At 40.9% G+C, this 25,114-nt stretch overlaps 2 protein-coding genes across 4 annotated transcripts in view; both read right to left on the bottom strand.

The window, feature by feature from the left end:
• Window positions 1-12: 12 nt before the first annotated feature.
• Window positions 13-3,761, bottom strand: LOC132906712 (coiled-coil domain-containing protein 93). The gene is made up of 13 exons (XM_060959138.1): window positions 3,517-3,761; window positions 2,967-3,080; window positions 2,797-2,891; window positions 2,621-2,732; window positions 2,384-2,542; window positions 2,110-2,298; window positions 1,989-2,039; window positions 1,824-1,928; window positions 1,511-1,728; window positions 1,105-1,421; window positions 902-1,022; window positions 726-810; window positions 13-536 (listed from the first exon to the last, which is right to left on the bottom strand). Exons 1-13 carry the CDS (start codon window positions 3,565-3,567, stop codon window positions 375-377), a joined length of 1,779 nt encoding a protein of 592 aa, XP_060815121.1. The 5' UTR covers window positions 3,568-3,761; the 3' UTR covers window positions 13-374.
• A 1,160-nt stretch (window positions 3,762-4,921) lies between these two features.
• The window catches only part of LOC132906700 (proton-coupled amino acid transporter-like protein pathetic), a 35,813-nt gene continuing 15,620 nt past the window's right edge, over window positions 4,922-25,114 (bottom strand). Inside the window, exons 1-5 of one of the 3 annotated variants that reach the window (XM_060959110.1) lie at window positions 20,390-21,314; window positions 18,411-18,496; window positions 10,921-11,328; window positions 10,177-10,537; window positions 4,922-9,104 (exon numbers count right to left, since the gene is read on the bottom strand). In XM_060959110.1, coding sequence (XP_060815093.1) covers window positions 8,511-9,104; window positions 10,177-10,537; window positions 10,921-11,328; window positions 18,411-18,496; window positions 20,390-20,500 — 1,560 coding nt within the window. In that variant the 5' untranslated portion in view covers window positions 20,501-21,314 and the 3' untranslated portion in view covers window positions 4,922-8,510. Of the gene's footprint in view, window positions 9,105-10,176; window positions 10,538-10,920; window positions 11,329-18,410; window positions 18,497-20,389; window positions 21,315-25,114 lie in introns of those variants that run through there. The other 2 variants (XM_060959111.1, XM_060959112.1) reach the window with 2 other exon arrangements.

Here is a 25,114-nt window from a genome sequence, read left to right as displayed (position 1 = left end):
CGGAAAACCACATTGTAATGAGTTCATATATATTCTTTCTCATAAAATTAATGTTACACGGGAGCGAAGGAATGGTTTCATTTAAAAGCCTCCGTAACACCGAATTACCCTTTCGAATATGTATCTAAAATAACAGGAATTTGATATGTATTAATGGTATGTACATGGCGTGAATATAAATAGAAGCCACCGCTACCTCGCTTGTTCCTCGCAGTCTTGCTCTCAATGTTGAGACTTAACTATTGCACAGTTCGGATGACGTATCCATTCCTTCGACACAATTTCAGCATCATATTAATAACGAAATAAAAAATCGTGAGGCAAAAATACGAGGATCCGATATGTTTTCAGATAAGCGGAAATGAAATCTGTATCTACGGACCCCGCAATTGCGCGAGCAAGGCCTCATTTTTACGACATTCAATAGTGAGTTGTCTGACCGCAGCGACGTATTTGCGTTGTTGTTCTATCAGAGTGACCAGTTGCCGGCTAAGTGCATCCCTTCTATTTTTTTCGTCAGCACATCGTTTCTCCACCTACATGAGACACGATCGTGTTATTAGAATATAGCAAGGTTTCTTGCATTTTATTGCCAACTTAGAATTAAATTTTTAAGACCGATTTTAAAGTCGAATAGTTCCCTTTTTCAGAGCTATATTCATTTGCTGCAACAATACTTATAGTTTTTGAATAGTTAGTATAGTTGTAGAAAATATATGTTTCACCTTTGCCTTATTGCGTTTTACGCCTGCGACGATCTCATCGAATTGTTTAAGAAATTGTTCTTTACCGCTTGCTGATGCCATTGCTCTGGTGAACACAGCGGAAAGAAAGAGAAATGCAATAAACAACCGTTATCGATGCATAACATGCGTAAATATAAAGTTTACCAACTACTTACTCATTATAATTATCTTGGATCGAATTTAGTAACGATAATTCCTTACTTAAATAAACTTTCGTATCGTCCAAAGTATTGTACAGTGTGTAATATTGTTTTGTTTCTTTATGTTTTGCCGAAACTGAAAATTAATGACGATGAGAGAATATTCGGTGCACGCGATGAGTAAGCGAATGCCGACGTATAAAAATAAATTGGCAAACCTTGATTATAAAGTTCCATAAATCGTCTTTGATATTGCGTAAGTTCCGAACGACCGGGAACATCGTCCAATTGTCTGGTTAAGGATGCGATAGCTCTATTCTTTTTAGCTAACTGCAATCTAACTTTAGCGAGCGCTTCCTTTTGCTGCTCGTACTCCTTTAAGCGATCTTCCTCCTCTTCCGATGTACCACTTTCGATTTCTTGTAACTTACCTTTCAAGAGATTTAAATCGGATTTGCATTGTTCTCGGAAATTATGTTCTTGCTCCTTCAAACCATCGTGGACTAAAAGAAGTTCTTCCAATCGTTTGTACATACTAAACAAATAACATTTCGTTTTTATTCAAAAGTTGCGTAACGATTATAAAGATATAAAACCGTAAAAGTATAGTAAGAAGATAAGTGCCTATCGTTTTCATTGATATCCATTTCTTCTGCTTTCTTTAACGAGCGCTCAATAGCTTGTCGCTTTGTACGAGACTCGTTCAGTTTTTCAATTAATTCTAAATGCTTAGCGGATAAAGCATCTTTCTCTTTCGTTAATTTACGAATACGATTCTGAAGCGCAGCTCTTTGATTCTCTAATGCGGTCAAAGCTGCCGAAGAATTTGTGCCACTAGGTTCCTGCGGTTATTTGAATGCGTAGAAGGTGATTTAATTACTTGGGTCCGTAACGAATATTGTATCGCTTAAATTTAAAATTGGAGAAGAAGATTTACCTCAGTTTCGGATATCGACATCGTCGCATATTTTTCAGTTACTTTGGCAATCTCTTGGGCTTGGATACCAACGATATTACCTACGGCTACTACGCTTAAACGAGCCTGTATGAATCACAAATAATGAGTATCTATCATACCGATCATAATGATACAATTACTCACTGAACTTTCTTCTATAGCGGCTAGGTTCCCAGCTAATTGATCTGTATTTTCCTATGGAAACAAATTTGATTCGGTCTTTGTTAAACGCTTATTTGATAGAGCATTATTTCAAAACGTTTACCTTTTCCTTTAGTTCTTCTTTATTTTCATTCTCCTTGACATCTGTCGAAGCAACTTCAGCGGATGGAGAAGCAATTTTTATAGAATACAAAGGTGCTTCGTACTCCAGGACAGTACCAAGAAATTTAGTAGATTCTTCTCTTTTAACATCATCTTTATGTTTAAACAGACGTCGAGGTTCGTACGATTTCTATGAAAAGATTATATCTCTAATTATTTAGATTATAAATATTGGCCTAAAAAAAAAAAAAAAATTCGAAAATAATGTATCTTACTTTAATCAAGCGAATACTTTTTATTAAATTTTCTTTGCCGGTTTGTGCTATAGACGAATCTTCGACAAAGGAATGCTTTTTGTGAAATTGACTTAAAGCAAACGATCGTACAAAATCTGCCGTTTCTTCTCGAGTTTCCATCGAACGTTTAACCAACCACTAAAATTTGTCGTCGATTATTAAAATAATTGGAAAAAATGAAAAGCTGAAATTCGAGAAAACGAATCAATCAATTACCTGAATAACAGGGAAAATATGAATGCAATCTAAGCCCTGAATTTGATGTGGTTCTATGCGATATGGACAGTTCATTTTGGGTAGCATAGCTACAATTTTTTCGGTCAATGAACTGTAATATAAAATGTATAAGATATTGAATATCTGAATATCAAATGATTTATAAGTTTACTTACATTTTTTGGCCTATAGTAAGATTTTCTCGAAACAATAAATCGATATCTACATCGAAGTTACACGATTCTATACACCACGTCATTCCGCCAATTACCTAAATATTAGGATAATATTTGTTGATCTTAGTATGTTCTTTGCAATAGTCGAAGGGAATTCATTTCATACGTACTTTATCAAAATTCGATAATCCTTTTATTCTGGCTCGAAAATAGCCTGCTGCAAGAAGTAAGTCGATAATATCTTGAAATTTTTTCGTCTGTTCTTCATCTTCGCGAACATCGGCCTGAAAATATTTTGCAATGCATTTTCGATCGAATTTCATTTTTTATTAGGTCGTATTTTCGCGCTCTCCGTTTAGTACGTGGTTGTTGGTAGAAGTAATTTCCGGCAGAGGGCTACCAGCAGAGAGAGATGGCCGGTTATAATTTTCAGATTAAAGTATTTAAACCAGAGATAAATAAAGAAATATGTAAATGAAGACGTTGTTGAGGCGTATTAAAAGATAAAAAGTTGAAAATAAATTGGATATTACCAAACATAAAGCATATAGTAGAAAGTACTTGGAAGTAACATCGCATGCTCCATTATTCTTACATACCGTGATAAAGACGCATTATAAATAAATAAATGCAGTCGATTAGCTTGTTTGTTTTCTTCTTACGAACCTTGACCAGTGGTTTATTAGCTTATCTATACCTAGGACTGTTTTTTGAACGTACCTCAGTTGTTTCAGAGCTCCGTAATAATCTCTTTGGTACGTCGTTTAACATGGTTACGTTTCCTAGACCATGTAAAGCCGAGCTATCGATCAATATGTACCGAATATATCTCAAACGAATAACTAATTATTTATTAGTTTCTATTCAATAATATTCAAGTTGTACGGCGTTCTGTCACTTAATAGCGCAGACTATTGTTGTCACTTTAGCCATTTTGTTCCCCTCACGCCTCAAAGACAATCTTCAAGTCGAGTTTCTATGTACGTTCGAACGATAGTTTCCGCTTTTTAAACAGTTGTCAACGTACAGTAGTACGAATCGAAGCTAAAATATGACAACTACTTGAAAATATAAAACTTCTTTTGAAATTTTACTTAACGCTTTATAAAAATACACTACGTTTATTGGTTTTGTTCCAAATGGATTTGGAATAAAAATTTGAAGATATATATATATCGTTCCTTTTTCTCTAAATAGAGTTTATGTACGTAAATATTTTTGAACAAGTATGTTAAAAAGCCTTGCTATAATAACGCGATGCAATAATATATTTTTAATTTTAGTTTGAAGAATAAGAAAAGAAAACTTGACGTTTCTTACTATATGTATATTCAAATGAATGTCAATTTTTAAGCGATAGTAAAGAGTGGAATTGATTCGTTATTACAGCTTTCATAATTGATCAGTCTCGCTCTCTAAAATTATTATCTAAAGCGATAATAGGAATTATTGCGAAACATAGAACACGCAGAACAAGAATTACCGATAGCGGAAAATTGCTCGTATCTTCTATTTAATTTTTTCAATTATCTCCTTTTGTGCTCCGAAGGAATTTTCCAGACATACGAGTCAACTAGAATTACATGTTATTCTGAACGGTATTTTTACATCCTGAGAACGATTAACGTTATCAATTTTAATGCTTCCTGTTGCAGGTGCGATACTACCTTGTAATGACGCAAATGTGCGAAACAAGAACGTACGTTTTGCACAATAACAACAACAATCACTATGGAAACTTTCACGAATGATAACGTTACTCTTAGTTTTGTTTTTTGCCTTGATACTATATATTCACCTTGGAATGAAATTAATACGGCGAAATATATCTTCTTGTCGAGAAATGTCTTTCCGTTTAATAGCACCGTACAAATTTTATTTCAGGTACTTGATCTATTATGATTACAATACTTTTAGAATAGTTTAATACGTTTGCATACGTAATAATACTGAAACAATGCAATATGAATACAATACAAACGCAAGATACGCATGACGTATCGTATGGAATATGAATCAAGTATTTAGGTAAATAATCTTAGGCAGAAATCGAATGTTTCCTTTATTCGAAAACTGAATCGTCGAAGAATGGAAGGAAGGAAGGAAGATACAAAGTAACGCTGTATTCTTTTGCAAATCGTCGTGTATTAAATATTCGTTAACATCGTTTGGTACAATGACCGACAAAAATTGACGGCATGCACGAAACACGCGTGCACGTGAAACGACATCCTCTGCGCGGCAACCATTGCCACAAAGACGCGCGATTCATCATGGAAGTCCGAGGTAAAAAAGCGGCGGAACGGTATATCTATACGTGTCTGTAATTTTTCGTCTCTTAAATACGTTGCATAAATCACGATCCTACCTAGAGTCTATGGAGTCCTCGTTACGACAGAATTTTCTTGGCTTTAAAGTTACGATACAACTACCCAGAACTATTCTCGTGTGCTATCGTGTACAAAATATCGTACGTACACGCATATGTATAGAAAAAAAAAAAGAAAAAAGACAACAAAGACTCTCGATGGAAAAAGAATGGAAGAGTAGAGAAAATGACGAAACATGGACAAAGTTTGGAAAAATTCAGTAGTTTTCCGTGGCTCGAAAAAGTAAGAGGAACGGTTCGTTTCTACCCTGTTCTGAATGAAACGCGTACACCAGATACGAACATTTTTTCCGAAAATGGCAATAACTACCGTGCATTGGTTATTGTATTCTGGATGAATTGTATTGCGTCTTTCTACGTCGTTTCTTCTCGTATAAAATACATCGTTGCGGTTGAAGAATCACTCGAATCGTTCCAAGATCGAAACAGAACACGACGAGATTTAGATTCTCGTTTAACGCGCAGAATACATCGCTAAAGTTGTCACGGTCTAATAAGCTTGACACTGTAAGAAAAACAAATTTACTCGCAGCGATATTAATCTATAACAACTTTCGTTACACATTCTGCGCAAAATCCAGTCTTACATCCTACGATTTCCGCGAGGCGAAAGAATCAAGGCACTAAAAAGACAGTATCGCGTGCCTTCCAAGTACGAAGGACAAAAACGGCGCGGACGACGATCGAAAATAGTCGAAACGACGAACGATCGTGCCCTCGCGATCTGTCGCTGTGCGACACGTATCACGAAGCGTATTACTCTTTGAATAAAAATAGCTCCTGAAGAAAATATAAAGCTCGAACGAAGGTCGAAATTGGCGGTTTTAATTTCGTCAAGACTCGTTGCTCGTCGAGTGGACCGTGCGATCTCGGATCTCGGATCTAAACGACGAACGATCCAAAAATTCTACGAATTAATTTCGAGTCGTATACGGAAACGAGAGTGAGAAACGGATTGTTACGCATTCTGTTTAGTCTTTGTACTATTCTTCGAAAAGATTATCATTTTCGTTTGTCGTTAATAAAAAAAGTTCACGTTTATTGTCCTGCGAAGTATTCGTCCAACTCTGACGATTCGACGATAGAACGAACGATCTTCTTTGAAATTTTCACGAGATTTGTATCGTCGAAGATATTCTATAAGACTGTGACACGATTCGACGAATCGATATTACGCGTCTATTCGGCATAGATTGTGAATTCGTCTTGGTGATCGAAATGGGCGTTTCGATCAGTTCGGATTTAATCTTTTCGATGCCAAGTCAAAGATCCAATTAGCGTCCTAATCTCGCATGACGACGCGCAACGCGTGAATGTCGGCGTCTCTCGCTAAACTTCTTACAAACTAGCAAGCGTGCATGTCGCGATATTATCACACCTACGTGCCATTACGTTTCTTACTCTTAATTAATAAACACTTTTTGTACGTTTTCTTTCGTCTCTTTTTGTGCAACGCGCACTAGGAACAGATTGGCGATTTCCGGCGGTGTTAAATCGATCAATTTTCTATTTCGATTCAATGATTTATTATCTTCGTGTATTAAAAATCGTTAACGATCGATAGTAACTGATTCTGTTGCGTTCTATTCTAATCTATTCCTTTCTGTTCTGCTCTGTTCCGTTTTATTCTGTTGTGTTCTATCGTGTTCCGTTGTGTTCTGTTCTGATTTTTCAATGTGATTAGCAAGCTCTACCATAAGAAGATAATTTCTCATTATCAGCTATAAAATAGTTTCGATCGATGATCGGCCTCGGAAACCTCTTTATCTTACAGATCGCTCTTTTGTCACGGCGAAATTGAACGAACGAACGAACGCACGTTAATGCGAAAGAAAAAAGAAAAGAAATATAAAAACGTGAACGGTCCTTGTTCGTAGGTAAAAATGACGCTTAAGTATAATTTACGTATCTATACTCGTACATAATACGCACGTAAGCTACTAAAAACGACAAAAAGAAACCGTCCCGCAGTTGTGTCAAGTCGATGGTAAAGCTTCGTCGTGCGCACGATCGACGCAACGCGAATAAATAATAAAAGAGAAGGAGAAGGAGAAAGAGAGAGAAAGAGGGAAAGGGGAGGAGAGAGAGAGAGAGAAATAGGGAGAAGAAAATGGGCGCCTCTATCCACGTACTTGATTGATACTCGTCTCGATAATTCTCACGGATCCCGCGTGTCGTGGATCCGGGTACTCCGAGCCACGTTGTGCTATTGACTTTGCTCGGTTAATCGCTCGAATGTATAGGAATGCGCGGTAAAAATCATTGATGTCGCACGAAGTGAAATAAGTTTTTGAAAATTTGGGAAATTTGTCAATTAAACGTGTGAAATTTGAAGCGTACGAAATGAAAGATGGAAAAAGTCGAAAGTTGCAACTGACAGTTTGACAATTTGAAAGATATAATATGAAAATTTAATTTATTCGCAGAGTTGTTGTGTAATAGAATCGTAATAGTATTGTACCGCCTACGTAAAGGTCAACATACCGCATTAATGATTCTTACCGTACACTTGGCGTACGGTGTTGTACAGCCCGACGTCAGTAGCGACGATTCTGACGTAAATCGCTGAAGATCGATCGAATTTTCTATAATATCTAGCCACGCGCTTACGTCGTACGCGTTGTACATCGGTTACGCGGGTCGCATGGAAAGTGGCGAAGCAGTGGTGAGGATTCTCTTTGCTCAATTAACATTGCTTTGCGCGTGAAAGAAATTTGCGTATCTCTGATCTTTGCATTTTTCCTGTATTATCGTTATCGTCGCAACGATCGTATATTTGAAGTTACAGTTAGCAGAGAACAAGATAGACGGAATTTACAGACGTTCCTTGGAAGAAACTGAATTTTCATAAAAAAAGGGAAAAAGGGAAAAAGACGAAAAGGAAAATACGTACGAGTAATTTTTCGTATAGGAATTCGATACGCAAACTCCTCTTAGTATCTAGACACGGTACACGCGCACGATTACGGCAAAGAAATAAGAAACAGAGAGAAAAAAGATCCGAGGATCGACGATGGATCCTATCTAACGGATAACGTCTTCGTCGTCGATACAGTCGTCGTGCTATCAATAGCGTGAAGTGAAAGATAGAAAAGGAGCGAGACGAAGCTACGAGTCGAGAGCTCGCGCGCTCGCATGACCTTTCGCTGGATGATCCAGCCGCGGCAGCATCACCCACCCTCCCGGTGGTCGTAATCGTCGTTCCTCTGGTCGGACGACGAGTTCGCTCGACGAGAGCGCGGAAGGTGTCCAACGACACGCCGGCATCTGTGGTACGCGCTGAGCGATTATTCCGTCGCACCGCAGCTCCTTCGAACCCGGCGCTTCATTTGTCCTCTTCGATGATCTCCTGGATGCTGACGTAGGTTCCGGTTATGAAACCCAACACACCGAACAGGATGATCGCCAGGTTCTTCCAGAGCCTCCAGTAGCATGCCCCTAAACCGTTCTCTTGTTCCCATACGGTGACCAGTTCGATTACAGAAGGGAACATCAAACCCAGAGTGGATAGGCACACAGCGCCTACCAAAGAGATAAACGGACCTAGGTTTGGAATAGCGATCGCCACGCCGACCGTGAAGATCACCATCAGGATACGGACTAGGTATTCGCCGAGGAGCTTTCTCGAGCTGAAATATTGTTTCAAGTTCTTCCAGATAATTTCCATCGGAACGTAGAATTGGAGACCGTAGGTGAGAAAGATGGCAACCGCGATCATTAACTTGGCCGATTGGGCCAGAACCTCGTTTTGCTCTGGGTTCAGAGTGATCGAGGCTTTCGTGTTCTCGCCGTATCGCCAGTAACCGAAGAAACCGACGGTGCTGTACAACAATACCACGCAGAACATGCCAGTGTTGAGCACACCAGGGCAACCGATGAAATGCGTCGGGGTTTTCATATTGTTCTCGAGAGACATCACCTGTGAAAAACACGATTTTCATGATTCAAAGATTTATTTTATCCAGCTTACTGGTTTGCTTAAATTTTCCCTTCTATTTCTATCCAGAACGATTTGTCTTTGAAACGGTCTTTTCGATCGCAGAATTTAGCGAACCTCTCGAACAACGAACTCGAAGAACGTCCTTAAATTGCATCGACGATTATGTCACGCTCTACCTCCTATGGACTATGACAATGGCATTTGTACCAGAAAGCTAGATACAATATCTATCGCGCTACTAGTAGGTACTTGAAGAAGACTATCTCGCGATTTTTAATTAGTTTTAACGATAACTTTCAAGTTGATGGATTAAAGCGAAGATTAGATTAATCCTCTTTATCGTTAAATCATACGCAGCTATAACTGCTTCGTTTTAACGTTAAAAAGTATGGAAATTGATCGGGGATCGATCGTCATTCCGTAGAATGTTTTATCGGCTTAAACGAAAACAAAAAAGAAATTGCAAAGCTTCAAGGCCACTCGAGAAGCGCGCAATATCGAAGGATGAATTTCACCGCGATCGCGATCGCGATCGTTCATCGGAATTTTCGATCCGACACGGCGCGGCGTCTAGCCGGCAAACGTAACCGTTTATCGCATGATCGAAATACTAAACGAGATTCAACCGCTATGCTCGCGACCGAGCGTGCTTCGAACGGAATACCAACGATACGTTCGGCTCTATAAAATGGACGAACCAACTACGTAAGATGCTAAATTCCGTGACAAGATATCGATTAAAAATTTGAACCCTCTGTGCTCCGTTAACACCGGTACAGCGATCTCGGTGACGTGAAAATATCGTTTCAAAGATGACGCTGAATTATTCAGGAGCCATAGCGGCGATTAACTCCATAGCTTAATAAGAATATCGTCGTCTTTTCGTAATATACGAACGAGGAAAGTAAGCGATCTGTCTTTCGTACTCGTGTGGTGAAATTGAGAAATTGAGAAATTGACAAAAAAAAAAAAAAAAGAAAATTAGTCGGTTCAGTCTTCGAGAGATACTTTTGGTGCAAATTTACAAGGATTCCATCAGGATTATACTTACCACACCGATGCCTTCGAGAGCGAAGATGGCCGTGCCAAAGAACAGAGGTAACTGAGACCAGCTCGAAAAGTTGGGTAAATCGCTAATGCTGGGCAAGTCGCTGAAAATGTAGTAGAACGTGATCCCCATTCCAGTGGCGATCAATATGTTGGCGATCATGGAGAACGGCGCGAGGAATTTCAGGTTTCTCACGAGTGAGAAAGCGATCAAGAGAGGCAACAGCGCCGCCATATAATATCGAACATCGCGGTCGGTCTCCGTGTAGTAGTCGACCACCCCCTTGACGTTGGTTGAAATGAAAACTATGTACACGCAGCAGCAGCCTATCAAGTCGATCACTAAGAACGAATTGATCGTCGCCCTGAAAAAATTCCACAAACGGGTTACTTTCGATTCTTATCCCGGTTTTCTTATACTGGTTTTCGGTCGCCGAGCGACGCAAGAATTTATTCGATATTTATTGCGTACGATCTTGGAACGGGCAAGACGCGCTTTCAAACGAATAGTTGAAATTTTACAAAGAACAGCGAAAAGTTAACGGTAAACGTTAAGACGTTTCCTACGACAGATAATGGATAACAGTGGTCTAATGGTGGATTATAACTGTTTAACGGGTCGACAGCCACTGTGGCCATCGTGGTAGATTTTTTAAAACGACCAAAGTAGAATGAACGTGAAAGATTCGGAGAAGGCGAAAGTTTTGGATAACGCGTGAACGTAACGAAGGAAAAGAAGAGAGCTTACTTGGCTAGGCGAGCGTATTTCTGTACCGGCTCAGGACCGACCAGAAACGCGGCTTCCGCGACTTCGGCGAACCCTAGACTCGGCGTTTGAGTCCGCCTGCATAGATTATGAGCGCATTTGACCAAAATATGAACGCAGTAGGTACAAACAGCACCGATGAAGAAGGTAGCGATCAGGCCGAACAACAGACCGGCGTTGCGGAATGCCATTGGCATCGCTAGAATTCCCGTTCCTAAGCTTCCTTTCAGAAGATGTATCAACGTATCCAGATCCGAGGTCGGATGCGCCAACTTCCTGTGCTCGAACGGATTGTAAAGGGCCGCTTCCTCGTCGTTCGGTCTTTCCACGAGCGGTAACGTCGAGCCGTTCGTGACGGTAATCGGTATGTCATTTTTCTCGCACTTGTATCTGCAAAACAAAGTCGTTAGTATCCAGTCGAGTTAACGGATGTCCGATATAAAAGGGACATTTAATATTATAGTTTTGAAATGGCGAGTAGAGAAGTGTCTGACGCGGGGATTTACGGCTACGGTACGTACGGCACGACCGTGTTTTTTCCTTTTTCGCGCACCGATTATACGCGAGTGTTCTTTGTTCGGATTAGGAAAAAAAAAAAAAGTGTGTAAGTGTATAGGCATATACGTCGACGAGGGAAGAGCAGAGAGCGACGCGTGTGAGAGATTTTCCTCTCGTACTCGCGCATCGCGTGCACGCCACGCACAAGGATCACGGATCGGTAGGGAGAACAGAGAGGATCGAAGCGTTCGATAATTACGAACGACCGTGCGTTACTCCGCGATCGGTCCGTAGAACGACTGTACGCGTAAAGCTCGCGGAATGCCGTGGTCAGACGTGTAATTAACGATTATTTTTGTTTCGATAGTCGAAGAACAACCTGAAAAGCGAGATACGTTGCAACGAGCGATCTTTATATCGTATTTTCACATAGACGACGAAAAACAGAAGCTACGACTACGAACCTAACCGGTGGAAAATTGCTTCTCCTTTCCACGAGTGTTAAGTCGTTTCTGTTTTTTTCCTTTGTTTTGTTTTTTTTTTTTTTTTTTTTACTTTAAGCGAGAAAGATATTTATAACTCGTCGAGTTTTTCTCGTTTACGTAAGATATTCGTGACGAAATATTCGTTCGACGATATTCGCTTTAATCGCGAAATAATTAATTACACCGTGTTGCGCAATCGTCGATTTATCACTCTCAAGGATACCGGCGAATACGTTTACGATTATTTATTACCGATCGCGCGTACGACTATTTTTTAATAGTTCGACTGGAAACAACGATTTAAAAGAGCGTCTGACCGCGCCATTGAACGCACGCTTACGAGTTAAACGTTGCACTGAACTCGATGATAACACGATAAAGACGTGATTTCGTGGGCGAGACGTACGCGTTTCAATCGTGCAAAAGCTGGACACTCGTAACGCGCATTAATTCTAGAGTAGAGGAAACGAAGGTAGCAACGAGCGTACCACTTAACGCTAGATCTCGCGGTTTTAACGGCTCTCGCAGCGCACGATCTCCAGTAATATCGATCGGTTTTACGTTTATTCTTCACGCTGCGCACTTACGGTTTGTTGTCGGTTTGAAAGGTGCCAGCGAATAACGTCGAAAACGATTTCTAAGTACTCTTGATCTTATTTTTAGAAGCTTTATACACGTACGGACTCGTTTTAATCGACTTTTAATCGAGCTAACGATAATATTCGATAAAATTTCACCGGAAAGGGAGATTTCTTAGAACGGCAAAGAGATTATTAATCTTAGACGTTTATTCTCTCTAAATTATTAATTGTAACAGCGTTAGATCCTATTAAGATTCTATCGAGACAAGATCGCGACGTTACTCTCTGGCTCCTCGGTGAGATTATCCAATTTAATTTCTACTCTGTGGAATGCCAATTTCGATCGATCGAGCTTTCCACCGAGTGAAAGAAGCGTTCTATCATCGGCGAGCTTGTCAGTCGGACGATGATGAATTTCTCATCGAGCGGTAAAGGATACTCCGTCATCGAAGAACCGTTTGACGTAATGAATTTGCACGCGCGTCTCTACCAGCGTTTCTACCCACGTCTCTACGATTCCTTCGATTTCCTTTCTGTCGCCCAACTTTCCGCCCTTATGCACGTGCCGAGAGAATATCGAGGAAATCGATCGAAAGAATCGCGAAAACTCGATCAAAATCTCTCGAAAACGTCGCGGATTTCTCTTTGTTTCTTTTCCCTTTTTTTTCTTTCTTTCTTTTCATCCGTATACTTTTAAATCGTTACTTTCGAGTCGAGGATCACGCAGGTGCCCGACTCGACGTTTCTCGTTTCGTATTGTCTCGTGCATCTGATTCTCGATTAATTCCATTATCGTGCATTCGTTCTATTATGTTACGCGATCGAGGGAAAAAGTGCATGGCGCAACGTGTTTCGCGAGATGACATTTAGCTTTCACACCGCGGAATTGGAACGTGGGCCAACAACCATCTTCGCCACGACTCTTTACATTTTACGCACCGAATTTATCGATCGATTGCTCGGACTTTTAAGCAAATTAGCTTGCTTCCTGTTCCTCTCGAACGAAACTCGACGTGATGCGACGAAACGGTAAAAATTACTCGTTCGTACTCGGAACGATTAGGATCTAACGATTTATAAGGTACAAACGACGACGTTGCCAAAAATCTGTCTCTGCTTGTTTTACGTCGTTTATTAATAAACCGATTTTAAATGTCCGATCCGTGGGATAATAATCTCGAGCACGTCGAGTTTCGCGCGATGTTCGTAAACACGTGCCAACGGATTTTATTTCTAGTTAAACGTCGAGTTTTGAAAATTTTATCGCAGTCGTTTAACACCGACGAACGTTTCCCTCCGTACGTTCAGTTATTTAGGAGAAACGCAAGTATTATCGTAGTCGTAATTCCGTTTTAGACGTAAAATCATTTTGTTTGTGAACGTTTCGCTCGAAATTTCTTATTATTCGTAGCTACGTCGGTTTCGTTCTCGTTACAAATACAGCGGTGCACACATCGTACTTTAGCCGCAGCTTTTTATAATGAATAATTCATGGACGTATTTATAGAAAATTGCGAGCAACTTGTACGCTTGTCAATTCGATGGATACTCTATCGAATGATTTCTGAGAAATCTGTTTCGCTGTGACAATTTCACGATATATCCTAGCAAACTAGTTATTATTATATATTATACCAAAAAGGTATTATGCGTAGGTATAATTGCTACGTACGTAGTTTCATAAAGAGTCGCTACTGTTCAATTTTATTAAGTTACTGAAAGCAAGTACCTTCGCGTTTTGCCATGCACTGTTTCTCCACGTTGATAACGTTTAACGCAACTTTGATCATGAACGATCTCGAACACGAAAGCAGCGTTGTTCGCGATTCAAAAACGGGAAAACGAGCAAATCTATCGGACGAGATGGACAATCGGACGGACTCGTTCGAAAGTTATCGTTCGACGTTTCAACGTTTCGATTTTTCGATCGACATCGAGATCTGTTTCAACTTTACGTTTACCGAATACTCTACGTTTTACAGGATCACGTAGTAAGTACGTGTGCGTGTGCTTGTGTGTGTATTTCTCGCGTCTAACGACTAGATACATAAAGTAGGATGTACTGTAAAAAAAATCGCAAAAAAGTAGGTGTGTAGGCATATAGGTACCCATTGAGGTGCGGTAGTCTCTCTCCTTAGTCGTGCGAAGCTTTCTTAGTTGAGAAAGCTCCGAGATAGAATAGTGGTAGTAGTAGTAGTAGTAGTAGTAGTAGTAGTAGTAGTAGTAGTAGTACTAGTAGTAGTAGTAATAGTAGTGGTGGTAGTAGTAGTAATAGTAGCAGTAGTAGTAGTAATGGTAGTAGTAGTAGTAGTAGTAGTACTAGTAGTAGTGGTAGAGTAGTAGTAGTAGGTCTGTGTGTGTCACGTTACACGTGACAAGAGTTCACGCGTCGCGATCAGGCTCAGAGGCAGCTGCAACCACCGCACTGCATCACCGCGACACCCAGCGCCACGACGCAGTACGACGACTAACAAGCCTTCTTTGCTTTTTGACATTTTGCATTTTTCGTCGAGCGTGTTTTTTTTTTCTTTTTTTCTTTTTCTTTTTTTTTTCTAATTAGTTTTATTAACATTACTTTTCGGTACTTTTTTTAGATTCGATTCGTATTTTCTTACGCACGTCAAACGATCGTCCGTTTAATTTCAATGCCAATTTTTGTTTTTTAGTCTTGTCTTTTGCGATCATCGTCTCTGAATAGTATGGACAAGCGCTAATTCGCACGACGTCCAGTAATTTCGTTTCTCTTGCTTTCTTTCTCTCTAGCTTCTTTTTTTATTTTTTCTTATTTTTGGATCGTTTCCGTAATTTCGTTGATATCGTCCGTCGGTACGTTTGCGTCGCGTTTGCGTCCGGTGTCGTGTCGCAGAATCCCGTTCACGTATTTTTTTACTTCTCGTTCTAATCTTTACATCTTTGTTTTTTTTGTTTTTAATCTCAATGTTGCTTTTCTCGTCCTTTCGTTCGACCAAGCGTATTCGTTCACCGTCGCTCGACCGAGCATCTGGCGCCAGTACCTACACGTCGATCGTAACAAAACCGCCACGATAAATCCGCGTTTTGAACCCGCGATCGTCCATCAGAGAGACCGTGCCGTTTCTTTCTCATAAACGGTACCGTGTGTACCTATATGTATAATATATATATTTTGTTATTTACTTTATATTTTATGTTTTACTTTTTGTCACTTTCACGTTATTCGCAGAGCACTTTCATAGAGCCCGAATCTATGCCCGCAGTTTATACGCAAGTCTGGAATCATATAAATGCACATATTATATAGTAAAGACAGATTTTATCTTTATCATAATCCTTCAGAGGAACATAGTTTGCTTGCATACCGCATGGCCTCAATTACGAAGCATCTTCAGCCAATGACGAAGAAACCGCCGCGCCGCGAGCTTTCTCTCCTTTCTGCACCTTGAACCCCTTTTCCCTTTTCCCTTTTCCCTCGTTTTTCCGTATCTCCGTCTCTCTACCCTTTCTTGCTTTTTCTCGTTTCGTTATCTTTTAAATTGTAATATTAACGGAATTGCGATCTAAATATAGCACTTTGCGCGCAGTAGCAATTTAATTAACGATAAAGTCTAATCGCGATGAAATCGACCAGCTTCGAAAAAAATTGCAATCTTCATCGAAGAACTACGATAAGATATTACGTAAAATTACGACAAAAATATAATACGAGATTAAGCTGGGCTTCGCAACTTCTTTCTACTATTTTTCTTTCCATTCCCGGCTACTGTTACAGGCTTATCGATGACTCGTGTGTGTATCGCGAAACGCGTAAAACGCTAAAAGGGACGCGTAATTCGTTCGAAACGCAAATCGTTTCAACGTTTCCGACCAGCCGACCAATTATCTTCGACACGAAATTTCAGAACGCTGATACGCGCGAGAATTAAAACGCGTATTTCTCGCGAAACGATCTTTCAAAATTAGCTGCAGTCGTCTTTTTAATTAAGTAATTGCGCTACGTGTAGGTTTATGTAACTGCGCGTATTATGGAAAAAAGCGGGATAATCCTGATTACTCCGAAGAGTTATAATTACCGATTACTTCCGCGTTATGAAGCGTATTTTATCATTGTCGCAAACGATCGGTTACGTACGGGAAAACTAAACAAACTTACGAAACTTAAATCCGCTCTACGAAAGAAAAAGATTACCGCGATTAATACGAGAAATGCGAAACGTATGCGCAAAGACCGAAAGGAAAACGTTGAGAAAGCGACGTTTCTTAAGGTGCAGTAAGGAGAAATTCCATCCTCCGCGCAAAGGATCCAAAGATTTCGTCGTGTCGCAGCCAAATCGACGATCGAGAATCGCTCGTTTATGCATGATTTACGTATATTGTATCCTCTCATTTTTTTTCTTTTCCTTTTTTCGAGGCCCTTCTTTATCACTTTGCTACTTCTGTTCGCGATACAGCAGAGACGAAGATAATAAAATCGTTATTACAGGGGACGTATATATATGCAGGGGTTGAATAAACCATAATCGTATAAATTCATCGGACGATCGAAAGTTTGGACAACGTTTCCCTTTTCCTGGTTCTTCTCGCTTCTTTGGAACAAGTACTCTTTTAACGCATTGCATAGCTTTTATTTACGTATATCGTCAATAACCAGGAAAACTAGGAACCTGCTTTTTGAATTATACAACTTCGATTCGTCATTGAGTTCGTCATTGCTTAACAAAGTACGTAAATAATAATTAGGATTATATCGTTCAGAATGTTGCAAGCAGTTTGCCGCGATGTAAGGCTAGCTTACTCAACCCTTTCTTTAAAAAGATATTCGAACGTTAATCGATTCGAAGGTAAAATCTACTTTGCGTTTTAAGTATACCGTAGTTACAAGATCTTCATCGTGTGCTGCCAAAACTCTCGTTGCGATTCTAACACGATCTCGCTAACGACTGCTATACAGATACACATGTATACTCGTATTACGGATTCGTGAAATGGAAACACGTTACACCAGCACTTACAGTGTCCAACGCATTGTGCGAATCAGCTCCGATACTCTTCGAGAATAACCCATTTTTTATTCCAAATTATAAAAGTACTATCACGACGTTAAATCGATGTTATTCGACGGTGCCTGTAAATACTTGAAACAATCCACGATATTCCTAAGGTAAACAACGATACGTTGAGAAGATATCACTACGCATGCGATAACGTTCGAACATAAAATTAATGATATTCGTTCGTTCATTCAAAGAAAAAAAAAAAAAAAAAAAAAAAAAAAAAGAAAAATACTTTAGACTTTTAAGATTGCACAAAACGTGGTGGCCTTCGGTACTGGATTTAAATGGGTTATGGAGACGAAGCAGAAAAATGATAAAAACAGGAAAGTAAAACCAAGAGAAAAGTAAAATTGTCAAACGTACGAGTACATGGCAGGCACGCTAAATAAAAACGGAAGCGCGTTTCTGCACAAACCAGCGATAACAGAATCGTCGCGATTCAGCAGTCAATCGTCAAGCATCCCTGGTGCCAGGCTACGCTACGAATTCTACGTCAGCGATCACAGGCGGTATGCACGAATTAGTTGTGAAGTTATTTCTATATATTATGGAATATCGTATTAAATAAATAAATAAATAAATAAATAAATAAATATATATATATATGTGTGTATATATATATATATATACGTATGTACGTATGTATAATAATAAATTATATCACAGAGAGCACAGAGAATGAGAGAATACACATATATACGATATAATGCACAATATATGATCCTCGGGTTGTCACTCACGTTTGCTTGAGCACGGAGCATTTGAGTTTGGCAAGAAAGCAATGGTGATGATTGGTCGTGGTAGCAGATAGTGAATCGCTCGACTATCGTTGAACCGTTCGTTCGCGTTGGTTTCGTAAACCAAGTTTTCGCACTTACTTGACAAGAACCGTGTCTGACAGTTCTGTTTTCACACCGTGCTTCTTTGGGTCGTATTCCGCTATCATTGGGCGCATTGGCGTTCTCTGCAACCAATCGGACATTTAATTAGAAAACGATTCTTCGACGGTATTTTACGTATTTACAGATTCGATAAGATGGTCGTGCAAGATCATTTTGCTCAAAAAGCTTCTCGTTTCGTGGTCCACGATACGAACGATACACGAACAAGAGGATTCGTCGATTTACAAGTTATTTGACACATCGTCTCGAGTGTTTCGACTCGATTTATAAATTTTCGAGGAAAACGATAATGCGTAGCCATACTTGCCGAAACGGAAGCGTGTACGGTAGTGGGAATTATCTATGCTTTTACGTAACCAACAAATTACTCACCTTACGTAGTTGGTTCGATAACAATGGAATCGCGGATAGAGGGTAATTACCATTGTATCGTCGAAACGTAAAATTGCCACGTCTTGGCCGCGTTGTCGTTTCGTTTTGCGCATAAGTAATAGGACTGTCGTTCGTTAATAGGATAATGAAAAATAGGAAATGTAAATGATTTCCGCGAAGAAATTTCGCGAACTTGACAATGAAACTACGAGATAGAGAGCGTTATAAATAATCACGAGCAAGGACTTTTGTTAGGGTGAAAAATAACGCGAGGAACGGAGCGGAAAATTTTTTTATTCGTTTTTAAATAACGAATAAAATCGTTATACTTGAGTTTTAACAGAGATTGAAAAACTTTCTAAACAAATCGTTTTCGTTAAAAGAACGCGCTCGCGTTTTCTACCGGATTCCTCGATTCCACGCGACGCAGTTTGTTTCTCTGTTTCCCGACAAAACTTTGATTTTCTATTACGATCCGTAAACTGGGTCGTTCCTCGATTATAAACGTCTCCCAGCCGTGCATTTAAAAATAAATGAAAACGAAGTAACTCGCCTTGTCCGCGACAAACGCCAACGAAAACGCGGAGGAACTTGGAATTCGCGTTCCCGATAAAATAGATGTTACTCGTGCTAACGCGTGTTACGTAAGTCGAAACCTTATCGAGCAACCGGTATCGGCAACCTTTATCGATACCGCGTAGCAAGATCGACGATCGATCGAGATAAGCGCTCCCTTTGTAGATAGATAGCTTTAATGTCAGCAGATAAGCCGATCAGAGTTTACAAATAGGCGTTTCCAAGTTGCACGATCGGATAGCGTCGGAAATTTTGTTGCGACCAAATAGATGGCCGTCAAACAGCGAGTTTAACTTTAAGATATGCAAGCATACTTAATACCGACATATACATATGTGACAGTTTAGATAAGATAATGTCCAACAATTTGTTAGAAATCGACGTACGACTTTGAAAGTAAATTTAACAACTTTTAGGAAAATTCGTGGTACGTTTTAACGCAAATTTTTCTTCTACCTTTTTATGCAAGCGATTACTCGATATGCGAGAATGTATGTAAACGTTGTTTGTAGCGAAACGATCGAAGAGAAAAGGAAGAAGCGAATTTGTCGTCATTGTGTGGCGTAAATGGCGAAGCAACAAACCTCGAACGGTGTCGTTTGCGCGATTTAGAATACATCCGATTCCGTACAAAAGGTGCGATATATATCGTCTGGCGCGTCAGACAGTTGCGAGTATAAACACAGAAATCTGTGTTTAGCTGGCGCCTGTACGAAGCCAGACACCGATATACGTAATTCGTGGCCTGCCCCTACAACTTGTTCGAACGAAGCTCCTGTTGCTCGATTTTTATCGGTCGCTCGGTAACACACGGTAACACACGGTAACACCTATCGTTTGATAACGTCGTGTCGCTGTTATTCCAGTTAGAACCGCGAATAATTTCGGAACTCGTCGGCTTCGCGTAAATAGATAGAGGTAGATATCGTTTTAGCATCGAGCGAAAATCATTTTAAACGAATGCGGTTAATCACTCTGACATTCACGATGAAACAAAGGGGACAAACCAGGTTCGAATCGAGTTGCTCGCTTCTATTCACCCTGATGTAAGAACGATCGTTGGCTGTCGAGGACAAGGAGCTCATCTCTACGTCGTGCACGCTGTCCGTGTTCCCCATTGTTCAGTTGGTCGAACGCGTCGCCTTCGACATTCCTCCCGACTACTGTTCGCCTTCTTTCCTCCACCGGCTTCTTTCAACCCTCTGAGATTGTTTGCCGAGCACGGCTGCCAGTCGTGCGTGTGCCACGTGTTTTATTTATCTTCCATTGGTGCCAAACACCGATGTCGCGTAGAGCGCCAGAGTGCGCCGTTTCGAACGAGATCCGATTTGTCCCAATTCGCTGGCAGCCGCAGCTGTCGACGTTACTCGTCCAAATTAAATCGCGGGGGACAGCAGCTCGAGCGCACGATGTTCGCGGAATATCACCAAGTATCACCAAAGAACCAACTCCTGTCACCTTTCCACGAAGCTTTAACAAAAGTAATCGTTGTCTGATCGATGCGCCGTTGACGAAACTGCCGAAACATCGCAATAATGGAATCGCGAAAACGTTATCTTGGCTTTTTCACTGCGAGTAAAACCAGATCGGGAAAGGAAGATCGTTCGCGAACGATCTATCTTGAGATCTCCCCACTCGAAAGATAGGTTCGAGAGGAGGAAGAACGCGAAACAAGTCCAGCCGGAAAATCGGAGCAACTCGATGCGGTTTCCCGTCGAAACGGACAACGCATCTCCGGCACGATTCCTCCGGGTGAACTATGCTCGTGTTCGTCTTCTCTAGCGACTCTATCTATGGCACAGCGAGTGCCGCGGCGCAGAAAATCGCGGATCGCTGCCAAATCTTTCGGCAATGTTCCGAGGACGGGCTCCTTATATACCAAACGGCTACGAAAATAGGAAGAGCAAATAGACGTCGTAGCCGTCTCACGTGAGCAACACGTCTCGCTCTTTCGCCGTGTTCCACTCTGTCTCACCGCTAACCAAGCTTAACAGAACACCTCTGTTTGAACTATGCGACAAATGGACACGTTCGCGTCACCTACGTCCACGACGGCCACGGAATTAGACAACGCTCTAACGATCGCACGTGACTTTCCTCTCTCTCTCTCTCTCTCTCTCTCTCTCTCTCTCTCTCTCTCTCTCTCTCTGTAATTTGGTCGAATAGAGTTTCCACGACGATATTTGCAAACTCGAAATATTCCTAATGCCAAGGTCGCTAAACTCGTTAGAGTAGAAACCAAGTATTGCTAGTTGAGCGCATAATCGCGAGAACGCGAGCAACGTTTCTCCGATTCTTTGTACTTGCGATCTACGATAAATTGGCGTTGAAACGTCTCCCGCGCCAATAAAATAAATTCACGAGCGCCAGTTTCGTCAGTGGGAATAAAATTGGCAGAGGCGCCTGTCAATTTGTCGATGCGCTCGAGTGTCAAGAACTTTGTCGTCCTGCGTCGTTCGTCGCGCTTTAGCCTCTTCGAATCTATTTTAACTCCGGAACGATATAGCGTGTACTAAAGATAACCGCGAAAACACGCTAGAGTAGCTTTCGCCTCGAGAGCCGTGCATATCCTGTGTAGAAGCGTTGTTCCGAATTGCGATCGGTTGACAAGATATGAAAGAAATACATCGTGGCTAGCAAAACGCGATCTCCGACAGTTATGCAACGGCGTTAGAGATTGACAAACGTCACTTGGCAAGAAACGTGTTAATAGATTTATCCAAGATTTCCGTAATATTAGACTCTCCCGTCGCGCTCAAATATACAGGTATACCAAGGAATAAACGCTATTCGCGATCGATCGGTGTTATTGTTTATATGTATACATATTGTACAAATTATAAAGCGTAGTAGCGACAGTCGCTCGGCGCTTAGAAGTTTGGGAGAAAATGTTGGTCGACTAGCGGAAAAATCTCGATTCAGCAAGTCGATCGGTCGATTACTTCTCTCCCTAAAAGGGACTCGATGACTCGATGGAAGTAAGAAAGGAAACTACGCGTTTTCTACGCGGCATTGTAGGCATGTCCTCGTGAAACGATAGCTAGCGTGCGTCTCACCCTTTACACCGGCAGTTTGCCACTTAGTTCGTTTAACAGTGAATAGAACCAGTTGCTGCCGCTGCAAATGGAACGATTACAAATGTCACTTTACAAACGTTATCCATGACCGATGCTCCACGGAGCGGAATGTCGCGTCTTATTCGTCTAAACCTAAGTAACGCCAATTTTGCTCTGCTACCTCGCAAACTTCTTTTCATTGCGTGTAAGACACTTCGATCTACTCGGAACAAATTTCGCTCTTAAAGTACCTATATAATAGAAATTAGAATTTTCTACGATTTCCTCTTACTCCGTACTTTTAACTTTGAAACGAGACTTATTTATTTTCGTTTAAGTCATGGTGGAAAATTAGCGAGCGAGTGCCATCTTGGTTTGCACTTGTAGAAAGCGGCCACGCATCACGAACCTATGGAATTATTTTCATCGAGAGACGAGAATGCTACGTACGGTTTCGAGATATTCGGAGAAGCTCGTGGCGAGATGCTTCGAAAATAGAATTTTCACCGCGGGTTAGGTCCTCCGCCGACTGTGTTACAGATCGGTCGTTGCTGCTTCGTTTCAGCCGTCTTCGCGACATTCCCTTCCCCGGTTCTCTCGTTAAAACGGACGAAAATTAATTACAGACGCATCTTTAAGAGTAAAGAAATTTTATTATCTCGTACCGACCGTTCTTCGATTTTAATCAGAAATACGAATACGCGTCGACGTTATGCCACGTAGTACAGTTAGTAGTACCATTTTCCTACGTTTCAGTATGTCGATTCAGCATGATTCGAATGGCAAAATTACGACGAGAAAGAAACACAAAAGACGAACAAACCGTTTTACGGGTTCACGACGTTAAAACGATCCGTACAGATATTTTTGTACTTTGTCCTCGTATCGTAAGACGCCGATTAATACGGTATACTTTTAAGAGAGAATCCTAAGAACACACGTTTCGAGGAAACGCGCGTATTTCAAAGTAAACACGATGTTCTAAATTCAAGAAAACAGTCGTAATTATACGCTTTCTGTTTCAAAAATAATATAAGTGTAATTATTCAACGAATTAACGTAGCGATAATAGCGCGGTGCTCTGTTTATTTTCGAACGTCGTTAACAATGTGAAAAGTCGGCGTCATTATATATATAACAGTCGACCGAACTGGTTCGCTATTGAACCGCATCTCGTAAATATTTAACGATGTTATGAAACGCGGTTATAGCTCTTGTGTACCTTTCGAATTCATAGGTTACGCTGCGCAGCCTCGCGAACCGTTGGCACGTATTGCGAGATTATTTTTTAGTCATGGCGCCACAACGTGATCCACGCGACACGCGAACGTGTTGTTTCGGTACCGCGATGTTTCTCTTTCAAGCGCTACGAATTTCTTCCTTTCTGTCTTTATATTCGATTATGTCTCTTATTAAGATGTCAAACCGATATTCGATGTACGCTGGATACAAAAAATATCAGCGCATAATATAATAATACTATCTTACAGTCGTACAAAAACGATACTAAGTAACAACCAAACGATACGGAAATGCTATAATAAATACACGATAAATCGGAAACGATTTACTTCGCGAGTTCTCTGCGATTACTACTCTTCCGTATCTTTAACGTATCTCCTCGATCGTATTTTTTAAACGGTCACGAGACGCTCGAACGCGGTCCGTTCTGCTATCTCGCAGCAGTCTCTCGCACTGATCGAGTCGCGGTCTAATTAAAACACTCGTTGAATCGCTGCTTCCTCCGTTCGTCCAATCGACGGAAACATAACCAGAACATTCAGATAACGTATTTCAATGACTTCGCAAAGACGCACGCAGCGTATCGCAGAGGGATCACAGGAAGCGAGAGACGGTTTATAACCATCGGTGATGTCGAATGGTTCGACGGAGGAGCAGAGAAAATGGCGAAACAAGGCGGACGAGCGAGACATGGAAAGAGGGGTCTGCCCCGACGTGGCCTTTTTCCCCAAGTCCTTGAAGGCTAATCAACCATGGTCGTTCCGTCGTTGACGTTAAAGTATGCACGAACAAACACGTCCGCATAAATCGAGATATTGTGACAAGCGGGCGAGTATTCGTCGCGTCAACCGTGCATCGATTACACAAATTACCGCCACGGGACAACAAACTGGATTAGAGGCTTCCCCGCCTCCAGTTTCGCGACTTTGATCAGCCTCGGAAGCGTTTGCTGTTGTGGGCAAAAATTCCTTCGTTCTTCTCTTATCTATGCCGCAACAGCGATCTAGCGGACGCTCGGCAATACGGCGCGAGCTAAGAAGTCGCTACATCGACTTAGAAATCATACGCGACGTAAGCAACGGCGCTACTAAAGTCAAACATCGTGTCTCGAGAACGTTTATTTAACAGCGGTAAACGTTAATCAAGTTCCTGATTAAACGAACAACGTCGCGCCGCCTTTATTAGTCAGAGCATTCGCAGCGAAAGCGATACCGATTCAATGACTTTGATTTACGATAACGATTCGATAACGACACAGTCGCGATCCAACTGTGATAACCTTTCCGTATTATCATTCGGATCATGGTTCGACTATCTAAATTTGAAACTATCAAAATTGATCGATCGAGTCTGCGGATAAAGATCGACACCCATTTACTACGAATTAGAGAAAGGAACATAGACACGAACGATAGCTTATAATTGTCCGTCATG

This window comes from Bombus pascuorum, chromosome 5 (assembly GCF_905332965.1).
Source record: "Bombus pascuorum chromosome 5, iyBomPasc1.1, whole genome shotgun sequence".
NCBI classification, from domain to species: domain Eukaryota; kingdom Metazoa; phylum Arthropoda; class Insecta; order Hymenoptera; family Apidae; genus Bombus; species Bombus pascuorum.
This window is presented reverse-complemented; position numbering and strand designations above follow the sequence as displayed.

Coding starts and splice junctions, on each gene's coding strand:
- LOC132906712 (XM_060959138.1), bottom strand. CDS start 3,567: ATGTTAAACGACGTACCAAAGAGATTATTACGGAGCTCTGAAACAACT. Junction 1,729..1,823: donor TGTCGATATCCGAAACTGAG/GTAAATCTTCTT, acceptor AAATAACCGCAG/GAACCTAGTGGCACAAATTC. Junction 811..901: donor ATCCAAGATAATTATAATGA/GTAAGTAGTTGG, acceptor TGTGTTCACCAG/AGCAATGGCATCAGCAAGCG.